Here is a 25259-nt window from a genome sequence, read left to right on the forward strand (position 1 = left end):
TAAAGGGGACAACTACCCTTCCTTACTTTAACACATCTGAAACAGTTACATGAATCAGAAGACGTGACTTATGCCCAGATAAATTTTGAAAAACAAAATGCTAGAACACTCTTAATATAGCGAAAGGGAATTCCAGATATAACACCAGAAAGATAATATTTCCTTAAAATATCTTGCTTGGTTCCTGGGGGTTGTGCATACCGTATCAGTTGGGCCAACAGCACCTCTTTGACTGTGCCAACTCCCCCATAGCTTTGATCCCCCTTCTTTTCAAGTCCCTGCAAGACTGTGTAAGAACCAACTGCCTCTAAAGGCAGCTATTTAAAACCATTGTAAGCTCAGCAGGAAGGATGGGGGAAGGAAGGTAGATGCTGCAACAAAGGTACCCAAAACACATCAAAGATTTTTGATTGTAGCAGGTAACTGGCCTGCTAGTTAAGTTATTTTTGATTGTAGCAGGTAACTGGCCTGCTAGTTAAGTTATTCCCTTTCAATCCTTTGAAAGATTCTCAGCAACTTGCACAGAATCTTTCAAAACTGAAGAAAAGGAAGAGGTTTTTAATAAGAAAAGGGGAATACACTGTTATTCTACTGAGCTGATGGCTGACTGGTATCCCAAACAAAATGGTAAACTCAGGCAAAGACACATCTAAACGTTTCACTAACCAGATAATCCCAGAGTTGTTTAGGCTGCCTTTGCTCTGATTGAGGTAACCTCAAACTGCTTTCCAAAGAAGTGTTTTGGTTTCTGAAATTAAACTTATGGTCAACCCCACTCAACCAGCCACTGTGCTAGTTTGCAGAGGAGTCTCAATGTGACTAGTTTTCTTTTAGAATGAAGTAACCAAGAAGCTCCCCTAGATGTAGGCACCAAACGTGATCTAACCCTTCACATCTCCATTACGGTCTGAATGGATGACTAATCCTTTAGACAGTTTTTTAAGTCTGCTCTGACACAAAATAGACCGGCTTTGCACAGGGACTGACTAGAAGACTTCCAGAGATACCTTTCCGTGGTTTATTTTATGGTTCTATGGAAAATACCAAAACTGCACACAGTGTCAATGCACGCACCATGGCACTAACTGATTTGATCTGCTCCTATTGTTTCAAATTATTTGCTAATGTAAACATAGATTTCCATGTCCAATAATTCTTACTTACCAGCTTCACATTCTAATTTAATACAACACAAATTACCCTGGGTAGTAAATAAGTTTTCTGTGGCAGTATAGATCTCTGCAGGTTTCTTCTTGTGAAGGTATATTAACCTGTGCAAGGCTCGTTGTCAAAGCTAGACCTCTGCAGAACTCAAGTTAGCTTCTTTCATTAGCTCAGATACTTGCACACCGCACTGATAAATGCAGTTAATATGCTGCCTGTGTTATACAGGATGAGGAATTAGAAAATCATAATGACATGTACAACCTGAAAAAACCACTGTCAATCATTAAGTGGTGGAAATTAGCTTTAAGCTTGATATTATCATCCTCTCACAGTGGTTAATGATATCCATTATTAACCAGAATTAATTCCAATTTATCTGCATATTCATTAGCAGCTCAGTATACAACCTCTCATCTTTAGCTATGTGATGATTTTAAAATACACTCAGTGCTGTCATCATGATTCTACTGCCTCAGTATGGAGACGTACTTTTTATTTTGTCTTTCTCAAAGATGATAGGAAAAAAACAAGACAGAAAATGCAAATATCTTAAAATTGAAGAGTTATTCAAAAGACTAATACAGAAAAAGGTAAACTAAAATGATCTATGCAAGTGAAAAAACCCACCCTTACAACAATATTGTCTCAACTTTCCCAGAATCATAATAAAGAAATTTTGTATGTCTGGCATCTAAATATTTCCTAAGAAAATTAAATTTATAAGATGTTTTCTCCTTCCACCCATTCATGGGAAATAATTTGTCTCCCTTTGCCAAGATTTAGTTAATTTTGTTAAGAAGCAAATCTCACTAATCAGCATTTTTTTAAGTTTCCTCAGTAAAAAAAAAGAAAAAAAAATAGGAAGAAAAAGAAGAGACTTCTACAACAGTACCCCTGTCCTGTGTGTCGAAATGTGAATGAGAAAGCAGACACTGCAGGTATTTGTGTGAGGAATAGTGGAAAATTAAATCTTTATGATGAGACTATGCAAGCAAGCTGACAAAACTTTCTTGGAATCTATGCTTCCTTAGTTCTACTGCTCATGGAATAATTTCTTTACTGAGTTCACTGCTGCTGCAACAGAAATAAATATTTATATCTTAATTAGCCAGAAAAATCCAGGCAGTGAATCCTACCACATCTGTTCCATGTCTTCTTTCCAGCAGAAGCCGGAAGATATTAGCTGTAATCTTGTTATCTTGGACACCTTGTCCAAGGCCACGGTTGTCATCCTGCATAAGACGACGATCCATGATCACTTCCAACTGACCTGAAAGAGCAGTACAAGGATAACACTGAATATCTAAAGCTTCTATTTTACACAAGAAAAATACCTTGAAATATAACTTATAAGGAATCATAATTCTTCTCTTACGTATGGAAGAATAGTAGCAGATCAACATTGTTAAGACTGATTGTGAAAACTGTTGATACATTTGGGTTTTGGCTGTTTATAACCTTCCAAAAAATTTTCACAAGCCTTTTAGCACAAAGTCCTGCAAACTTTTAACATAAGAGCCTAAATAGAAGTTTAGCACAAAAAGTTATTATTGTTAACTATTACTTGTAACAAGGATACTTGGCACATCAAGCATCAAAGAGGAAAATCACCCCAAGTAGCTGCAGCTGTATGGAGACCTTCTGTAGAGGAACCGTCTTCATCTTACACTCCATAGAAAAGTGCACCTCCCAAATATTTTTTGTTGCTGTTTTTGTTTCACGGTTGGAGGCAGAAGGAAAAACAGGTAGGCAATATGAATATATAAATACACACAATCACTCCTTGTAAGGGTATTTTCACTTGTGGGAGTAGGAAAGAACTTTGTATCAGATGAGCACTGAGCATGAAGTTCTGAGTTTATACTGAACTGTAGCATTGCCATTCAGAATAGCTCTTCAAGCATGATGTTAAAATCATAAATAGACTTATGAAAGAAGAAGTTCATATCTTTCAAGTTTTTATCTCCAGAGGCAAACCAGTTCAAGGCATGTAATTAAGACTGTTACGGTTTTTGCACACTGAATCTTCAAACAAGTGTACTTGTTTCCTGAATAAAACTGGAAGACTGAAGTACTTGTTTCCTAAATAAGAAATGCACAAGTCAAGCTACTAGAAAAGGCTGCTTAATAAGGCGGTTTCTTTTATACTTCTTCATTGTTCTAAAAATACTTATCCAATTTTCTTAAATACTTGTTTCTTCCTTTCCCTCAATTAAAATCAGATTCTGTGTATCCAGGACAGAAGTCAGCTGGCAATGAGTAAGAAACCATTTTGAGCTAAGGTATAAGGCTAGGATTCTGCCTTACATTGATGGTCTTTGTGGATCACTGTACAAACATGGGCTGACAGACAGGTATGATAAGTCTCTGAAAAAAGCTAGAACGATAGTAAGAAGGACAAACCTATGATAAACTTTTGTCAAAGTTTTCAAACAAAACTTAGAGGATCTAGACCCAAAACTACCTAACCACATTTCCAACATTCTTTAAGAAACTAGGATAATGAAGGCTGGCAAAATAAAGCTTCATGATTCTCTAGGCAGTTGTGAACAGCAAATACAAACAAAATGATCCGTGTTGCTAAAGTCAGAGATAAAAAACATTTCAAAAGCAGGTCAAAGATTAAAAAAGATTGTTTTAGGGAAATTTCTGGCTTAAAAGTCATATAAGTGTATTTCATGAGGCTTCAGGACATAAGTGACCCCTGCTACCCCATTAATTATCCATCAGACTGTAGGGAAGTCCACCTCTAAATGACAGTGGTGGATCCCATCTACCTAGAGGTCTTCCCTGGGGCATGGAGGATAATCCACTAAGTAGAAGATTAGAGCAGAACTGGATGGAATTTACAAGGTGGAGGATGTTCAGCATCTAACATTAAAAAATGATTATGCATTCAATCCCACAAATGGGAAGAGAGATGGAAAGTAGGAATAAAGTTGTGGCATAAGTACTTTACAGTTTTTGATCAAGTCTCTTAGAAGCTGATGATGAAGACTGATGACAATAGAGTGAGAAATCCTACTCCATACTGCTGAGGTCATCTGACAGCATGAGAGTTAACTAGCTGCTCCATAGGAAGGAACTTGTCTCTAATCCAAGAATGCGAAGTGAGAAATAATCAGGTGTTCATTTAAGTCTCAGATTGTGGTTATGCCTTAGATACACAGCTACTGAAGGGGCTTGCCTGAGCTGCAATGGTTTTGGATTTTCTTCCAGGATCCCTTTGAAATCCTGAAGGGCTTTCAAAAGAAGTGTTATGAAGCATGTGACTTTCAGCAGCCACAGAACCTTCAGCTTCGTTTTTTTCTCTTTTGAGGAGTCCAGCATGGCCTTAGGACAAAGGTAGTAAACATAGTCATTTCATGAAATATTACCTAATGATGACAAATCAGATAAATACATTCCCCTCCTTTTTTTCAGTGGGTGCAGAGTAATTATTTGATATTGCTAACTAGCTCTTAACCTTGAGTGACATCATAGAGTTTGCCAAAGAGTGACATAGCTAAGAAATTAATGCCATGATCAGGTATGGGATACATCTTTTGCTCTTCATTTACCTGGAGTAGAGGAAACGGCTCTAATGTCTTCTGACTGGGTTGAAACAAATGCTCACACAAAGAGAGTTTCTCTCCCTGATACACAACTGTAGTATGTCAGACAGTGCTAGCCTTAAATTCCCTAACTTGAAGACAGAGAGGGGGGTTCTTTGTGGACTTAGAAGTTGCATTATTCTGTGATGCAGAGACTGGGATTGATAAAGAACAAATACAGACACTACTACAAGGTAATGGAGGCTCTGCATACTAATTTCATCTCCAATACCTACATAACGAGTGCCAACAAACATTTGGTGGTGTCAAGTTCATTCACAAGATCAGGTCAAAGGAAATTTGGTTTCTAGCAATGGAAGGCATGAAAAAATGTGGTTTGGGTCTTGTATCAGGTGGTCTTGGAACAAAAGGCTGGTATTTTCCTCTATGGCTTTATTAAACCATCAGTTTATATGCCAGTGTTAACTCTTTGCCCTGAAATTAATTAGGTTTGCTAATACTGCCATCACTCTAGTGTAGTATTCACTTTTTGTCAGAATAGATATCAATATGGCATTTTTCTGAAAAGAAACTGGGAAGTAGGTTTTGGTATAGTTTCTGATGGGCTTTTTTGTCTTCTAAGTATTCTTTCCATTGTTTTTCAAAATTGTGTAAATTTAAACTCACAATATATTCCAGCAAGGAATTATACATCTTAAATTATGAAATATAAAGCTTATTTTGCCCCCTACTTGCTAGCTTTATTTGAATGCCTCCTCATTCAGGTAGCAGTATAGACCGAACAACTGAACTCTGCTTCCATTCCTCCAGGCCATTCATCACGGCCTTCTCTGCTGTGAGGGACAAGACTACGTCCCTTTTGGAAGTCTTAATATGAATTGATTTTTCTCGTCAACATACTCATCAGTTCTTTCAAAGTACTCCATTAAATTCATGAGGTATGAATTTGCTTCAGAAGAAGTATGTTGACTCTCACCCAGTGCCATTTTTATCTTTTACTTCACTGATTCTAGTCTTCAAAAAAGCTGTTATTGTTTTACTTGACAGGGATGTTAGGCTATACCACATATACCTTAAGACTAGTGCTTTCTACCCTGAAGCAAACAAACAAACAAAAACCCCATGATCAGCATCACATTACCCGTCTTAAGCCTTCTGCTACCAGAACACAACAAAAGAGAACAAACCACTTAGTTTTTTCAACCTTGAGTTCCATCAGAGTTCTTGGGTGAAAAATACCTGGTTCTGACAATTTATTGCTCATTTTGTCTTTTTTGTAATCTCTTTCCTTTGTCTTTAGTTTGAGACAGATCCTCCATCAAAGATGACAGGATCTCATGTGGGAACAACCTCTACCTCTTCCCTTACGGATATATTCTAAAACTTGTCAGAGTTGGAGAAATGTATTTCCTTTCTTCAAACACTGGTACGTATGGTAATCTCTGAATTGTTAGTCATGAAGGATAGGCCTTTGTAATATCTATCACCTTATACTTACCATTTTTCAAGCTTGCAACACCTAGAGACTGAGCTGAATGAAGTGTCAAACGAACGCCAACATCTTGGATATAAGCCATTGTAGTCATAGGATAGATATTTGCTTGAAGAGGCAATTTGCTCATCGTCAGTCTGGGCTGGATCTGCAGTGTGAACACGAACTTCAATAAAATACATTCTTTCTATGCATTTAAATTTCAAAGACCTTTTCAGACATTTATCCCATGTGCTTTAGAAGCACAACTGGCACCAAAGCATTCACTCAACTGTATTATTTAGCTTTTTGGAGATGTGTGGCTAAAACTACCACTTTGGAAATGATAACTTCAATGTACTTTTAGATCAAAGAATATTTTAAAAAAACTGAAAGATTCATCAAGGGAACCTACAAAAAAAGGAATAATCACAGTTACAGAATGAGAGAAAAAATTTTCTCCTCTAGAGAGCAAGCAGTGAATAGATTCAAGGTAGCAGAAAAGAAATTGTTAGTTTATAATGGGAACTTATTAAAGTGTTATTGGAATTCTTGAATGGTACATGACAAATTATTAGAATGATTAAAATTATTATAATTATTTTCATGTTTAAATATTCACTTTACTGTCTCCAGCAAAATGCAGTACTACAGACTAGCTGGAGAAACAGTAGTGTCTTACTCAGCAGGTATGTTTTTCAATGTATTTGCAAAACTAATTTTAGCAAAGAATGAAGGTAAGGAAAAGAAAATTTTCTTTTGTGTGTGCTGCAGAGTCCAACCTAAGAAAATAACCACACTTTATTTCATCAGATGCATTATCAATAGAAGTTATTACACTCCAAAAATACATCACTTATTTCTACCACAGCAGCAAGCAGATGTTCTCTAGGTCTGAGTTGCTGGACCTTATGCACATCTAGCAGAAGTGTAAGAAGGCACGCAGATATACAGGCAGCTACATGGTGGCTTATCATAACTTGCTGTATTACAATTCTTATGTTAAAAAGAATATAAAAGAACATTTAACAAATTCCTTGAAAGCAAACAGTTGCTACTTCTTCCGGTCTAAATCAAATCTTACAGTGGATATATTTTTAAAGCTTTTCTCCTTTTAATTGATTAGTGGAGTTTAACATGAAAGTTTGATTAATATGACTCAAAATCTTTACAACCAGAAGTATTAATACAGTCAAAAACTGAGACCCCAGGCTTTTATAATTAATAGACAATAATTACCTGATATCCATTAAGATCAGTATAGAATCTATTTTGACTGTTTATGTCAGATGAAATTCTCATCGCAAGCTCACGATTGTATTCTCCTCTAATATCCACAACGTTGGAAACTTCAAGAGACTGGCTTTCCAAACCTACATGAAAAAGATGCATCTAAAATCTCTCAATTTTTAAAAGCGATTGCCACATACATAAAAATAGCTGTGCTCCCAGAACACAGTGATCTGGTTTTCCCTTGCTAGTTTTCCTTTTCTATTATATCTAACCAGATATTTGAAGCCAGTTCAATTATGTACCATATGATACAGTGGTACTTGTAATTCAGTCCTCATTGAGCAGGCAGTCTGAAACCTGCACTGAAGTAGAACAGAAGCAATTCATGATAAGAACCAAAGTAGGTTCTGGTAAATCAGTAGGAAACAGTGCACAACTGTTAAGTCCTGTCTTTAGCAGCAGCTAATAGGCTGGAGCAAGACCTAGCCATTCACTTCTCCCCTTGACTCTTAAGGAGCTGTCACCATTCACAGACAAGAATGAAGTTACCAGCTTCTTGACAGCAACTGTTCCACTAAGCAGAAAACCAGTCAGCTGTTTTAACCAAAATTGGGAGGATCTTCCCTAAGGACAGTGAATTAAGAAACTACACACTGATATGTCTGCAACCAGGACACAAGTCTTTGTTGACAAGGGAAAGAAGCCTATTTATTAAAAGACGGATTAAGTATCTGAAAATGCAGACAGACATTCAGTGAGGTTTTTTTTTCTACAGCGCCTCTCACTGAGAATTAGATACCTTTAATAATAACCTGACCTTTTCAAACAGTTCAAGACACAGTTTGGACTGGAATTATACCATCATTCAGCATGACCACTTCTACCCTTTCTGTAGTCTAATGGGACTAACAATTGTGAAAAGAATTCTGCCAAGCAGAACAGAGATATGAAATACCTCTTTGCAGTGAGATGAAGGTACATTGTGCTTGTCTGATAGATTGTAAACAGAAGACAACAGAAAGTGAGGGACTGATTAACCAGCTTAGTCCTTCAAATTTTGAAGACAGTATTTAAAAATCTTAGATACTAAATACTTTTTTTTTCCAACAGTTCACTGTTGTCACAAGACCCAGAGGCATACTCCTCAGTTTGGGCTCCTGAACTGCAGAATCTTTTGCAGAAGGACAAAATATCTTCAAATAAAATTCCTAGATTCCTAAGCACATGGTCAGAGGTTAGCACAATCTCTTTGTCCTTCTGCACATACAGCTTTCAAATTTTTTTAGCAGTTCTGTTTGAGAGCATTTTGGAATAGTTTCCTTAAGAAGGTCTTTACTTTGTCAAATTCTAAAACAAACACTCTGAACCTTCATACAATGGAATGCTGAAAGTGCCTACCTGCTTCAATTTTTATGCTATTATTTTGTATGTAAAATGTAGTCAGAGTTGTGGTTTTGCCACCTGAATGAAGTGGATGTCAAGTTCTGTATTTGTTTCCTCATCTTTTTTAAAATCTGAATGCCACCTGCAGCAGTACCAGCAACTGTTAAAATGTTAACATTTATCAATGGCTATTATACTACAGTGCTAAATGAAAAACATTCTGTTCAGGTAATTAATTCTATTTTCCCAGACCTAGTCTGGAAAAAGTGGATCTATAAACTCCACTTTTGATGCTCTTAGTCATAGATTTTCCAACTACTTTAAAGGAGGACTCTAAAGAACAAGTACATTGAACAAGGATGCAATATTTTAGCCTACAATTTTAAGATGACCAGGCCATGAATTACTCTCAGCTCTTTTCTACTGTGTAATTTGAGTTAATACAAAAATACAATTACGAAGATAATGAAACATAAGAAGCTTCTGATAAAAAGATTATGCTGATATCAAAACCAATTTCTGCCAATGGAAGCAGAAAAAGTTAAAAATCACTCACTGGTCAATTACTGAACAGAATTGTCAGGCCAGGGTATTTTCTGCTCAAAATCAACAGAATTCTAAAGCCAAAAGTGGAAAAAGCAGGGTTTTACCAAAATTAATGAAGAAGCTGTAGGACTCGGAAGTACTGTCCACCAGTTGGATTAGCTTCCACCCCCTGGCAGGCAGGTAGGTTACAATAGGAGTATCAGGTCTTTATTTAAGAAGAAAATGTATATATACACATAATATTTATTTCTCTCCACATGCTTTGTTACTGTACATATCTAGTAACACTTCAAGATACTTTCTTTTAATTGAAGTAAAGCTATATAAATAACTTCCCTTACAAAGCCCAGAAAACATACCTCAGCAAAACAATGATCCAAAGTCATAAATTTTTGAACTTTGACAAAGGCCATTTCATATGAAGAAATTAAAACAAAAACACACCATAAAAGTAAACAGAGAAAATATATAAAATAATTGCATCATTTTTCCTTGTAAAAGCTGGGAACGTGGTACAGGACTTCACCATGGTGATTGGATAGGTAATGGTGTAAGTATTGAAATAGTGTGATGAATTAAAAATGGTCAAAAAAAGCAAAAGACAAAAAACCTAGATAGTGCACTCAAAATGAACGATAAACTTAACTGTTGGGAATTGGCAAGCAAGTGATTTTCAGTGACAACTCATTTTCTGTGAATGGTGTAATGGAAGTATAATACTTCTGGTAGGCACTTACTAACAAATTAAAAAAAGGGCAGTATTACAAAGAAATCCATTTTAAAAAACCAAACAACCTCACCTTAACCAAAATAGAGACTTTTCAGGCTTTTTTCAAGCTTTTTCCCTCCCCTTCACTACAATAAACATTCTCCTTATATAAGTTCCCTCCTTGCTAAGAAGTTTACCGAAACCCACGCAGCAAAGTAACTTTTGTTTCACATTTTTGGCAACCTAGTACATCTTGACCTCAAGGTACCTTTTTTTCATCTAAGTCCATTTTACATATTGGTCACATAAATCAAAAAAATATAATCTTGAATAAAAACATGTTTCCTCAGAGTCTTCAACAACTACTTACTATACAACATCGTGGTTTGCATTCATAAGGAATGTAATCTAGAGTTTGATCTAGAATTACTGTATGAGATGAGCTGGCAACTGAACTCTGACCAGTACATGGCATATGGGTAAACTCTAGCAACTTCAAAGTATACACTTATGTCATAAAAAATGAGGCACCTGAATCAATTTTAGTTCTAAAGAGAAACATATTACAACTAAAAAAACAAACCCCAAACCAAACAGATCAGTTCTGTGCGACTGTAAAGTAAGTATTACTGGCAGTACTATTTTTGAAACCTAAAAGGAATAAGAAAAGAAGCAAGGGAGATTTTTGAAGTACTTATAGCTTCCATTATTTGCTTTTGCAAGTGTTTAGAAAAATAATTAAATATGATAAATAAGATTTTTAAAACCACACAGACAGTTTTGACACCTACAGTAAAAGCAGTGCTAATACAAAACATGTTTAATTTCCTTCAAGTGTTGAAAATATCAGCCAATGCTTCTGTATTTCAGAAAAATTCCAGTAGAGTAAATCCAAATAAGTGAACAACTGAAAAAGTATGTTTCCTACTTTAATTACAAAAACATATGCTTTAAAATAAGTTTATACAATTGCACCATGATTTCCTCCATCTTTTACATTTTTCACTGGCCAATTTAATCATCAAGTTTGGAAGCGTGCAGTTCCCAAAGTTACTGTTTTCCTAGAATTTTCTTGGAAGTCAGTAGTTGAACAGTAGAGAAACAAAAAATGAAAGCCTTACTGAAGGAAAAGCAAGCAAAACTGATACGAAGTTATGTCCTAAGAGTCCATAAGCCAGTGCTCAGTGCTGGTGCCTCAACATAGCTGATTCTGTCACAAGCTCTTCCAAGCAGATGAAGAACATAAAGAGAAGGCTCAAACTAACTAAACCATGCCAACAGTTGTGAAGTAAACCAGGCTTCACTATTAATGCCACTAACAAAGAACTTTACATTCTTTGTGATTTCAGAGAACATATTGTTGTACCTCCATCAGTAAGTTTGAAGCTATGAAAAAAACTATGTTTTTACATCATGTCCAAGATACTTCTGATTTTTTTTTTTTTTCTCATTTTCATAATTTATAGCTACCTACAGAATTCAGAGGACCCAGTAAAGTTCAGGACACCTTTGCAGGTAATTTATACTATAAAATTTCCTAATATTGAGAGGTATATCCAACAAATCTATTGAGTTTAAGCATGCCAGCTTAATGACTAGCATGATGCTCAGAAAAGGATCATGGTGCACTGGATCTAGGAAAGACTTCTGTCTGACGAATTCTGCACTAGTTCAGAAGTGCATTTAAAAATTAAAAAGACAGGTAAGATCCAAGGCTGTAGTGATGAAAAATAACTGCTGAGAGAGATAAAATTTCACAACTCTTACCCTGGACTTTATACAGTCGCATGGTATGTGTCACATGGTGGAAAAAACATACAACTTCTGAAAAAATCCTTCCATGAGCAACTCGTATGGTAGGTGGATCTGTAAAAATATAAGGCTACAAAAAGAAAATAGAAAGTTAGAATAATTGTTTTGAAAGTTTTGCATAGAAGTAGTGTCAATAAATCAAAGTATTTAATAAATCTTAAATAGTCTTATCATTGTTTTCAAACTGTTCTACATCTAAGTCTAGTCTAAAAACTGGGAATTAAAAAATTACACCTAATCTGAAATTCAGCACCTTCTCTTCAGAGCCTCATTTTTCTGTTAGCTAAAATTAGGATAACCCTCATTACATATCTCACAGGTATTTTATGAGAATTAATGGATACAAGGCCTACAGACAAACACAGTAATTATTAATATTGCAAACATCTGGATTGAGCTTTTTTGCTGCAAAATTATGCTTGCTAACCAGTAATCAAATACTGTAGATTCATAATCTGTGGCAGACTGTTTAACTGCCTGTTTTGTTTGCTCACAGTTTACTACATCATTGGTACACACTGCATGAGGAAAGCTGCCTCTACACTGTCTTGTAGGTCAGTTTGCATATCCTTTTGAAAGAGGAAGCTTTTTCTTCATCAAAAGCAGCTACAGTTGCCAGGGGAGCCCCCTGGAATGCAGGGTAGTGCTGGGGATCATTATGAAACCTCAAGAGGGACACTGATGTCTTACTAATGTCTCTCAAAGACTAGATGAAATTTCTCATATCCATAGTAAAACCAAGGAGTTGAAGAAAATTATTTTTCCATGTTGTCACAGTATTTTGAGTCTCAGCTAAGCAAACAATAACTTTTTTTAAAACAATTGATTCCAAACTGAACTGTATACATTATACAGAAATACATGGATTGCTACAAAGGTACAAATGGGTTAAATATTAAGCATGTACAAAGCCAAAAATTAAAATACAACACATGCAACTACTACTATAGGGCAACAGCAATAAATAAAGACTTTACTCAAAAAACCCCAACAAAATACTTGAAAACCATGTTATTCACAGGGATCTAAGCAGAAAGCTTAGACAGTGGCTGTCTTCCTTCCGTAAATAACAACGTCATAAGGACCAAGCATGCCCTTTATTCTCAAGCAAGGAAACCAAAGATCAAATGTATCTTGAGGAAGAGAGGGTATCAAGATTACATACATACAGGCAAAACATGTCAGAGAAGAACAAGTACAGGTACATATCCATCCAATCTTCTTCTTTGAGCATGTAATTATTTCTATATTCGCAGAGAAGATTTTAAGTAGTATTGTATAAAAGAAGAAACTGAAAGAGACTTTCAAAGACTAAAAGCCTGCCTTTCTATTCGCATATTTATTCTTAAAGCTTCAGATGGAACACTGTTTAATTAAAGCTTTGCCAGAGCTCCAAGAGGCAACTCTGCAGCTATCAACTACAGGAATACTTTATACAAGAGTGTGGAAGAGGAATCATAATTGCTTACACTTTGGTAAGATGGGTTGTTTTAGGCAAAGAGGGGTTTTTCTACTGATCATCTTACAACAATGTTTTATCCAGTTAATCAGTACAAAAACCCAAATAAGGAAAGAGTCTTTTGGACTTTTTAACAGTTGACATAAAAAAAATGATGGGATACTTCCAAGGAGTCTCATCTTGTCAATAAGACTGACAAGTGTTACCTATTATGCAAAATCCATTTGCTAGCTGAGAAATACAGGAGGAGTATGGTATTAGGAGGGCACAGAAGCCAGGTAAATTAATATGCTGGGATAAGGAAATTTGAAGACCAGATCTTAGGCTAGAATTTGAGCTGGCTTTTGGGTTCTCTTATTTCCATGAAAAACTGCCAAGATCCGTAAATGTAGACTGAATCTTCCTCTTTCTTCTGGCAGAAGAAATTGCCATCTACCTGCTTTATCTATCACACATATGCAGAGAAGACAAACTCACTTAACCTGTGACTACATGCTCCTAGAAGTATACATTTAGATTAAAATCCCACAGAGGAACTGGATTACTGAGAGGTAGGTGGAATAATCAAACCCTTCAAAATCCTGCCTACAGGGTAGGGCAACACGAAGATCCTCAGGTCAGGAATGAAGGGTTGAAACAGCAGCTAAAGGAACTCTGAGAAAATAAACTAAGAAACCTGATTTCTTCAGGACAAGCAAATACCCTTGCCAATTATTACTTGGAATACTACTCACACTAACACCAGCCTGCCAAATACATTCTGCTAGCAAAGTAGCACCTATTTTATGGGCTTATTTCTATTGTTTGTAACAACATTTGTCACCAGGGCTCTCACTGGAGCTATCCAGGACCAAACCAGCAAAATGGAGAGATGCTGGATGAGTGACAAAGGAATGCAAAAGGTTGTGCACTTATTAAAAAAAATAAATTACCTAAAGTAATTTTTTTAAAACAAAAGTAAAAAATATACTTGGAGCTCTGCTCCATTGAGCTTGTTAGTATAAAACATGATGGTGACATTGACAACTACCAAAATATGGCTTCCCCATACAAGTAGAAAGCTGAAATGAGACGTGTTTAACAGCTCTGAGATTCTCAGATATTTCCACAAACACTAAGTTCACACACCAGAGTCTCCAAGCTGCGCATGTAGCCAGATCAGCTCCCCAGGTGACGATAAAAGCAACCATACTTATCATTCTGAACTATACAGAAAGATGAGGCGATACGAAAGAAATGGAATTAAATGTCATTTTGCAGGTATTGTCTGAAACTAATGAATTTTTAAAAATCATAATTTGATTCCACTAGCATATGCATTGAGAGAAATGTATCAAAACCAGCTTGCAAGCCTCTAATTCAGACACAGTGCAGGGAAAAAAGTATAAATGCGGAAGAATAGTTACAAAGGCACATGCTATCATATAGTTCTGGGGGTTAGACAAGTTCTTTCAGATACAAAGAGTGGAGACATGATGTATACTCAAGTTCTCAAGGACACCTGTTGCTTCCTGATTGTTGAGCAAACAGCAAAAATGAATTAAAAACATGGTACTGAATGAACAGGGAAGCCTCCCAATTCATATTTAATGCCTAGAAAAGCACTAATCCTAGAAAGTGATTTCTTGATAGTCATCTGGAGAGATACGGAGTTCAGAACCTATAAACCTATAATTGACCAGGTTTGCCACATTGAAAACATGTCTGTGAATCAGGCTTTTAAGCAGGAAAAGATCTTTATGCATTGAATGTGTAATTATTCTAGTATCATTGTAAAGATCCTTGGTGAGATGCACAGAGGCCTGTGAAATGATCCTGGTCCTGGATCTGAAGCATAAAAATAATTTTGATGTGAAAGTCCAAGATGCAGAAATAGGCCTCTTACTACTCAGACACAAACAACTTTCCTTTCTAAAGTGGAAGGAACAAGCAATGATAGAGCTATTTGCCAAACTGACTGGATAAAGTCCTGGTCTCAATTCAGTATTTACTCTGCTTTGAGTGGGAGCTTGGACTAAATGACCTTCCAGCATGAAGGATTCTATAATTACTCAGGTCTTAAATTAGGAATAAAAATATTTGGGTCTCATATCCAGTGGTAGTCTCAAGACTCCACTTCCTAAACAGTTAAAATGAATAGACACTGTAAAATCTGTTCCCTTCAGCTCCACTGGCATGAGTTCCATTGTACAAGATTCAGCAGCTTGCTGTGGCAGGTTTTGTTGAGCCTGGAAAGCAGTATTTTCAGAAACAGGGTAGCAGCACTATGGGTCAAAGTCTCCAGAAACCATTTTACAGTACTCATATTCAAGAGAAATATCAAAACCTCCCCTTAAAGGAATGGTGGGAGTAAGCAAGCTAAAAACTTTAATGGAGAATATCTGGAGCAAAATAATATCCCATAGCTCCCTAGGTTATCTTAAAATACTTGGCATCAAAGTGGGTGCCAAAGGGTGGAGATAACTAGAGAGATGCCCTCACTTAAACGTTTACTGGCTTGCACAGAAGCTGGCATGGTATATTGCAGCCGAAAGGCATGAAGCATGGGCAGTAAGCCTTTCCCCTTGTAGTCAAGTGAAGTACTACTAACCATCTTAGTATGGCCTAGAAATTTCTGGCAGTGTAGCACACTGTTGGTGTAGAAGTCAAATAAACAACATCCAAAGGAAAGTCTTCCAATGCAGACTGAATTGCTCTTGATATGCCCAAAGTTTTAAAAAAGAACTCAAGACAAAGCCTTCAAGGAACATTGTTTCTCAACAGCAGATTACCCTTCATTTGGCAGGGTTTGAGATTAGACTGAGCTTGGGGGTGGAGTGGGAGGTGGATAAAAATCAAATAGTATGAGCTCTTGAGAACTGTTTTTTAAAAGTTAAATGGCAGAAGAAATACAGTTGTCATTTTCATACTTTTGTGTCCAGAAGAACCCCACCAACATGTGGGGCAGATTTTTAGGTGATAGATATGATGCTTGAGGAAAATACATACCACTTAGGAAAGAACAGACACTTCAAAGGCAGCCAATCCTTGAGTAATGTGAGCACCCTCCAGGTAATGGTGCCTGCGTACTTGTCTTTTCCTGTTATCAGCCATGCAAAAACAGGAGAAGCATTACAACTAAAGATACTGTGCTTGAATGAGGATCCTCTGCCCTTCTGAGAGGGAAGATCTGAAGATGGATTCAGCGGGATACTCTAAATTGATAGTGCCTCTCATTTTGGGCAGCAGAACATCCCAATCTCACTTATGAAAATGGGGAAAGATACCATTATCTTTTCCTTAGGTTTGAAGGCAAAGCATTTAGATAACTCGGGTATGTGTTGTTCTCTGAGAAGTAGATGCAACAGGTAATCCTGAGATTAAAAAAGGACCTGCCAGGAAAAAAATTCTTGAAGCTAGTAGCAGCAGCTGCAGCAATACAAGTAAGAGATCAGTAAAAGAAGTCCAACCATGGCAACAAAGTGTGAAGAGGAAAAAAGGGAGAAAAGCTCTAGCACTAAAGATCCTGCAGGATAAAAATAATAAATCTGTTTTCTTATATATTCTGTTAGTACATAAGTACCTCCAGCAACTAATACAAATGCATGCATAGACACAAGCTGCCTGAGGGAGAATCACAATTTCCCAGTTTGGGTCTAGCAAGCAAGTCCACTTTGATTCTGAAAAATTGATTTGTAAAACAAGAAAATGAACCACTCACATTGATCCCACAAACACTTAGCATCTGAGTCTTCAGAAAAAAACTGCTTTTCTTTGTTCTATTCCCTATTGATACCAAACATGGCTAGTAAGTAGGTCATCACTTATTGACTGATCTTGAAAACATAGAAGAAAGTAGAGATATTTTACTGTTCCAGAGTTTATCGAATACTGATTTTTTTCCCCCAGATCTAAGAGATTTACAGAGTTGGCCATCCTTTACAAAATCATAAGAGATAGAAACATGCTTTGCCTTCACAGGCAGGATGCTTTTGTTTATATTTGTTGTGAGGTCCAAGGAAGTCCCTTCCTTCCAAACCCTGATAACACTGTCAATCAGTTAAGAAGCACTATATTTTAAAAATTAAGATACTGCCTTTTCCCTGGTACCTTGCTTTTGTTCTATTTTGCAGAAAATACAAAGACATGGCAGGAGCACTGCCTTATCTCTAGAGCTGCAGTACGGAGCCTCTGCTCTGTGTCATTGTCCTGGACTTCGCACTGGTGTCCTGACCTGAGGCTGCCACTGAACAACTTTCACACTTCAGAGACATTAAGGACAGAATCATCCATGGTCAAGACCCTATGCCACAACCCCAGAGACTGTTCTTACTGGGAGCTGTCTAGCTGCACCATGGCAACGTTTGCCACCATGTCATAGAGCCTTACGTCCAGCTATTCTTTCCAGAGCAATGACAAAGAGTTACTGGTGTTCAGTGTACCTTCTATTTGATGCTGTGTAAATCACTGTTATTAACCCAGGTCTCTGTTGATGTCCAACTTGGTGGTGGTACTAGAGGCTTACCATTTCTTAGCAAGAATTCATTCTTTGCAGTACTCCAGGCTAGTTTTAGATCAGCCATTAGAATGTTTAATCCAAGGAACCTCTTGGAAGATTCAGATACGTGTACATTCTAGTACACAGACCATCATCTGCAGAAAACATGACATCCACTCATCACAGCCTACTGATGACTAGAGCTGCATTGTATGTGTCAAGTGTTCTAAACTGACATGGCTGTAAGTCATGGCCTGCAAACCTAGCATGTTTCAGCACCAAGTTTCCAAAATTAAACTGGCGGAAGAACCCAAGACCAAAAAGGCTGTATAAGCACTACAGTAAGACAGACGATTAAACTAGATGAAGAAAAATAATTTCTGAGTATTGCAGAACTGGAAAGAAAGGAACCAAAAGACTTATCAGGTGACAAGACAATCAGTTAACAAAGGTAAAGAAAACATGTAACTGTACTTACACCAGAGGAAAATGACCCAACATCAAAGGCAATTATTCTTTGCAAATTTTGCAGTAATACATAGGGTGACGGGGGATAGGAAATAAAACCTTAGCCAAAAATCAAGAAAACTGCCTGTAATCTATCCTATTGCAACTCCACACAAAGACATAGAAAATGTTTGTCAATCCACCTCACACTGAGAACCCTGAACAGATGGCATTTCTTTTAAGACAGAAATAATTAGTTCAAATTATTTTAGAAACTACTATAAAATTACATTGTTATTGCCAGTGGGACAATCTAATTAATGTTACTAAAATGCAAGCCAAATGAGCCTTATGATATATTAATGAAGCAGAATTTTTAGAAGTATCATTATTTCATTTTTATTGAATAAAAAGTAACAAAAGCTGACCACACCACCCTTTTTAATGTGAACCAAAAACATACTTTAATTTCATTTTTCATAGAAGTTCAATATGTACCTTATTTTCTAACTGTGCTTGCAGGCATGTGACAGACTTTTTCTGTTCAAACCATAGCACTTTGCTATCTGTATTTGTCCAGATTTTTTTTATAAAGCAAATAATTAAAAAGTATAGTTAAAATTATATAACTGTTAGATTTAGTGATTGTTTTTATAAGCAGAAGACAAAGTAGCATCTAAAATAAAAGTATGACCATGCAGCTGGTGAAAGGTAAAAATTAAAAAAACTTAAGTGATATTGTTCACGTATTCACAGATAAACACTGACATTTAAAAATTAAGAATAAGTGAACCCTGTTGAACATAACTGATACAAACAGTTATGGGACTAAATACACTAAATGGTTTAAAACTGACAACTCACAGACCTCAGAACATGTGCTTCTAGGAGAAACTGCTAAAAGCAAAGAAACTGTTCTGTCCACTTCCTGACTGATTTACACATATACCAAAAAACCCCCACCCAAAACCAGAGAAATTACCCTTGCTTATTTCCTGAAGTGGTAAACACAGAAATCCCAATTTGCCTTATGCATGCAACTAAAGTTTTCCCAGGAGAAACTGGGCAGAAGAAATATGCTGCAAACTAACTAGCTTCTTAAAAGTGCTCATTATTTCATCATATACTTTCTGAAATATCCTCTTTCCAGTTCCAAAAGTGGTACAGTAGATTCCATATAGTAATTAACTTTCTGTAAGAACACTGTCATTTCTGAATTTCCAATTTGAAAACTAATAGAAGTATGCTGTTTCTCTCCAATAATTACCGAGATAAAAATACTGATAACACTAGACAACTAAATCAGAACAGTTGCTCTTTCTTTACATTCATCAATTGGGACCTAGTATCTTAACTACTATATTAAACTACATATAGTAGTATCAGCTAAAAAAGTACTACACCCTGAACTGGAAACTCCTCATTCACAATAAAGAAATCTTAAAAATCAGAAAATTGAAGAAATGCAGAAATGCATCAGTATGTTCTACACATTTTCACCACAGGAAGTGAAAGTGAACTTAATTTATTGATAGTGAATGGTCACATCTCACTGGATTTCTTGCAAGGGTAGCATCTTAAGTAAATTTTTTGGTGAACCATAAATATTCTGTGACACTTTTCAAATTTGACACTTTCAAATTAATGATGTGTTTCTACCCAAATCTAGGGTTATGAAGTATGAAGCTCTGCCAATCATTTCAATAACCGATCTCACTATTTCTAGGCACGCAGCTGAATTTCAGTGCTGGGGAAAACTAGCTCTTCCAATCTGTATTTGCAGAATGCTTCAAGTTACTTCATGATTAGAATCTCTCTGCAAACGAAGATTTACCTTGGCGTCTCCATCTGGTAAGAAGAGATAAGCTCCACTTTTATCCCGGTTACTTGTAGTTCCATACCAAGCAAACTCCACCTTCATCTGATGATTTTTACCATCTTCTTTGGTATTTATTTTCTAAGGACAGAGAATCATGTTTGAAATAGTTGACACATTTAGGTTTCCATGAATAATGACAGAAGTTCTTAAAAAAGTAAAACATAGTGTTTCAAAATATAATGCAACACACCTCCAGTAATCCAGACATTCCAGAAAACCACAGCTTCATGTAAGAATTTTCTAATATTATATTATCCACAGAATGCTGCATCTCTTTTATCTTGAAAAGTTTGTCTGGCTTCTCCTGCCTACTATTCCTCACGTATATATTATAGTCTGCTAAAACTGCTTCTGAGCTTTGAAACTCCAAAAGCTGGTAAACTCCAACCCCCAGAGGTGGTAGATGCGCCACAAAAGAGATCTGTTGGGAGCAAAGAAGAAACCATTATTAAAAATATTTAAGTATTAACTTGTTATGCTAAATTTATGCTCACACTAACTCATTTTGCTTCAGTATTATAAGATGGCTGAATTTTTCCCATATTACATAAATGGATATGAAATTACAAATGACATTCCAAAATTAATAGCTGAAGCATGTTAAGAAGAATTAGCAAACAAAAATGTCTGCATCGCTAATTTGCTGAGCATTGAGATCACTGTTATTAATGCAATAATGATTTTGTATCTTGTTAAAAAATGTTAGCTGTGATGTGCAGTTCTCAGCTGTTTACTGTGCATTAAAGATGCATGTGTAGCACATCAAGTGCGCACACACCCTACTTATCACTTGAGCTGCATTTAAAAATCCACAGATTTAAATAGCAAAATATAAGCCAACTGTCTCAAAGCAATTTGCTTAGAATTTGAGGTACAGATATGTAATTTTATTTCCTCTTCTTCAGGCAATTAACAGTGTTAATTATCATAGTGGTTTTGGCTGGGATAGAGCTAAATTTCTTCATAGTAGCTCATATGGTGCAATGTTTTGATATCAACAACATTGAGAACACAGGGATGTTTTAGCTACCACTCAGCACTTCTTACACAGCATCAGGGCCTTTTCTGCTTCTCATGTTGCCCCACCAGCGAGTAGGCTGGGGGTGTGTCGTGGTTTAACCCCAGCCAGCAACTAAGCACCACGCAGCCGCTCACTCACTCCCCCCACCCACCCAGTGGGATGGGGGAGAAAATCGGGAAAAGAAGTAAAACTTGTAGGTTGAGATAAGAATGATAGAACAGAAAAGAAGAAACTAATAATGATAATGGTTACACTAATAAAATGACAACAGTAGTAATAAAAGGATTGGAATGTACAAATGATACGCAGGGCAGTTGCTCACCACCCACCAACCGACACCCCGCCAGTCCCCGAGCGGCGATGCCCTGCCCCCACTCCCCAGTTCCTATACTAGGTGGGACATCCCATGGTATGGAATACACCGTTGGCCACTTTGGGTCAGGTATGCTGGCTGTGTCTTGTGCCAACTTCTTGTGCCCCTCCAGCTTTCTCGCTGGCTGGGCATGAGAAGCTGAAAAATCCTTGGCTTTAGTCTAAACACTACTTAGCCAAAACTGAAAACATCAGTGTGTTATCAACATTCTTCACATACTGAACTCAAAACATAGCACTGTACCCACTACTAGGAAGACAATTAACTCTATCCCAGCTGAAACCAGGACAGGGTGCCAAGAAGTTGGGGGGGGGGGGAGGGGGGACGACGGACAGACACAGCTGGGACAGCTGACCCCAACTGACCAAAAGGATATTCCAGACCATATGATGTCATGCGTAGCATAAAAAACTGGGGGAAGAAGAAGGAAGTGGGGGACGTTCAGAGTGATGGTTTTTGTCTTCCCAAGTAACCATTATGCAGGATGGAGCCCTGCTTTCCTGGAGATTGCTGAACACCTGCCTGCCGGTGGGAAATCGCAAATTAATTCCTTGTTTTGCTTTGCTCACATGCGCAGCCTTTGCTTTACCTATTAAACTGTCTTTATCTCAACCCACAAGTTTTCTCCCTGTTACCCTTCCAATTTTCTCCCCCATACCACTGGGGGCAATGAGTGAGCGGCTGTGTGGGGCTGAGCTGCTTACCCAATTTAACCCAGAACAATTATCAACAATTATCCCTTTGGAGGACAACTGAGACACACTTATTGAGTTATCTTCACAGGAATATTATCCTGAAACAAGTTCAACTTGGCTCCCTAGTCAAAAGGAATCAGACTAAGAATGTAAGCCTGGAAGTAATACAATATTATTATATCAGTAAGAATTTAACAAAATACAGTTTCTGATGCGTCATCATTAAGGACAATCTTCTATAATGATGAATGATTCAAAAATTCTCAGAAACTTTGTTTAAAACCAAAACTAAAAGGCAGACTCAAAGTCATCTGTCTAGCTTGAGTATAAGAGTAATGGAGATTACTATCCAGCCTTTCTATCTGGAAGACAAAACAAATAAAAACCAGAATCTAACTGCTTAAGCCATTGCACTTACAAAACCTTCCAGCTGGAGTGCTTGAGCACAGACAGACTGTAGTAACTACCACTTGAAGAAAAAAACAGCTTTAGAAAGTTGAGGGGAAAAGACACACATCCAGTATTTTCTGTTCATGCAGCTGAAACTGACCCTTTAAATGTAATCCACCATATCACAAAAGTTTAATAACTTATCAGTTTAAGAAACATTAATACTAAATATATGTTTCTTCTCTTCCTTAAAATGACTGAATTAATGGCATTATTTGCAAATACAGAATTGCCAGTATCTCAAGAATGCTTTCCATTTTCTTTAACTGTGAAACTACAATATCTGCCCCCAAAAATACTTTAATGCTTTTTACTTAAAATAGCATACCTGATATGCTTCATGTGATACTGTAGTTGCTCCATCCCAAACAGCACTAATCTGGATAACAACAGGTTTTCCCAAAGGAGATAATAATTTAACTCTGGGTGAATTGACATTGACTGAAACGACTGAAAATCGCTCTTGTTCTGTAGGATTATATATCAAAAGGTACCTGCAAAAACATATTTGCCAAATTATCTTTTGGCTAACAAGCTTCCTCCTTCAGGTTTAATATAGTGCACACAAATTTTACATACAGAGCATTAAAACAATGTTAGAACAACAGGTACATGCCACAACAAATAAATGTGCAAAACATAGCCAGGAAACAATGGATATTTAACATCAATTCTTGGCAGATCTTCTTTTCTTAATGCTATTATTTCTCCAAGCAATTTTGAAAATACCTTACAATAAAAATACATCAATTTCTCATCTTAACTACTAAAGAATTACTATTAACAGTTGCACACACAATCGAGATATTTAAAGGCATTTAAAATGTATTTTTGAGGCTGAACTATTAAATTCTTATCCACAGTTGCTTTCACTTTAACATAATTTAGAAACAACAAAGTAATAAACAAAACCTGCTGTACATACATATATCTGGTATATATTCTTTAAAGCAACTAGTTTCTGTCTGCTATAAGGGAAAGTTCAAAATTATTTAAATCATAATTTACCAAAAGTCGCTATGGCAACTGTCTGCATATACATTGAAACCTTTTTATTAGGTACATACGGAATAACTAATTTTTACGTAATCTTAAGCCTGTTCTTCCATTTGAACACAGATTATGTTACTAACCAAAACAATCAGCCCTGAAACTGAATAGAGCAACTTCATTAGCACATTAATTTTTTAATTAAAGGTTTGTATATTGTAAGGTATAGGAAAATAAAATGATACTAGAACATCTGTGCCTCATGCATCTGTAGGACTATCACTGTACTTGTCTTTTCATTGCCAAGTTCAAAGAATGCACTATTTACAACTGTTGTCTGAAGTTACCCTCTGTTCATTTCATCCTTTTAAAAAAATTGTCTTTAACAATGAAAAATGTTCTTGCCAAAATTTCTAATAAGTTCTTAGACACACAGCGGAACCGATATTCTATCTTCAACTTCCTTGACCCTTTCCACTGTAAAACACAGTTTACTTCTTCATAAAACCATATCTTTCATCAGTTTCCATGATATCCACTTCTTATCAAATGACCCCTTCAGCATTTCTTCTAATTAGATTCTCCTCATTCTCTGCTTCATTTTCCATGCAGATTCCTCAGGGTTTTGTCAGTGGTTTTCTTCCTTTTCCTTTCACATCTTAACCTCCAAATTCAATTACCACCTTCACAGATCAAACCGTTTCATCTAGAATTGTCTCCTTCCACCCAAACTAGAAATCTCATTCTGTCATTCAGGTCTTTAACTTAAACATCACCCGTAGTTTGAACCTTCTTCCATAATCTCACATTCTGACTGTAAGTCTTCCAGGTTCCTTACCCAAAGATTTAGATGCTCTGTGCTCCATTTTTCACTACCCTAGCATTACAGTACAACTAAGGTCCTGCTAACAAGTTACTTACATAGCTAAACCCTTTAATTTTTTCTCTTCTCTTTTCCAACATCAGCTCTGAACAGACTGAGGGTAGCCTTCCTCTACACACATGCCAGAGGAGAGTGAGGTCTCCCTGGCATCATGAAGTCTGCCAGGCAGTGGACAAAACTACCAAGATAATACTCTGGAAATAATGAAAAAGCAAAATTTCAGGGCTGAGAGGCAGTAGTAAACTGCTTAGAGTTAGTAAGGAAGTACAAATTTAATTCCTCCTTATTCTGAGAGTGAGGACTTCTCCACAATTTCAGTGTAAAGTCAGAGAAAGTAAGTTAATCCACCACTAAACTATCAACGCAATACAGACACACAAGGAAAATTCTTTCTTATTCTCCATACTGCTGAAAAATCTCACCTACTCACTTTCCATCCTGCCCTTTGATTTTTTTTTGCAACACTAATTTTAACAAATGCAATTTTGCTCTATGGATACTCAGAATCCTTATGAACACTACACAGGCTACCATTTTCCCCTTGTCTTTTAATTGGCTCCCTCTTTTTTTTCTGCATCAAACTCAGGCTATTCGTCTTCAATTTCATAACCCTTCACTGCTACCCTCACAATCACTAGGAAAGGTCAACTACAACTTCTCATTAGTTGAATAAAATACAATCAGAGGCTGTATTAGCTTTTTTTTTGTCA

General features: G+C 36.6%; 1 protein-coding gene across 2 annotated transcripts in view; it reads right to left on the bottom strand.

Moving 5' to 3' along the window:
- Positions 1–25259, bottom strand: part of MAN2A1 (mannosidase alpha class 2A member 1) — a 129573-nt gene that overhangs the window by 19709 nt on the left and 84605 nt on the right. For both annotated transcript variants that reach the window (XM_049795609.1, XM_049795610.1), the window contains exons 13-19: positions 23005–23170; positions 20328–20558; positions 20093–20215; positions 11831–11945; positions 7432–7565; positions 6220–6361; positions 2304–2437 (exon numbers count right to left, since the gene is read on the bottom strand). In XM_049795609.1, coding sequence (XP_049651566.1) covers positions 2304–2437; positions 6220–6361; positions 7432–7565; positions 11831–11945; positions 20093–20215; positions 20328–20558; positions 23005–23170 — 1045 coding nt within the window. The remainder of the gene's footprint in view (positions 1–2303; positions 2438–6219; positions 6362–7431; positions 7566–11830; positions 11946–20092; positions 20216–20327; positions 20559–23004; positions 23171–25259) is intronic.

The sequence above is a fragment of the Accipiter gentilis genome, chromosome Z, assembly GCF_929443795.1.
Source record: "Accipiter gentilis chromosome Z, bAccGen1.1, whole genome shotgun sequence".
NCBI classification, from domain to species: domain Eukaryota; kingdom Metazoa; phylum Chordata; class Aves; order Accipitriformes; family Accipitridae; genus Astur; species Astur gentilis.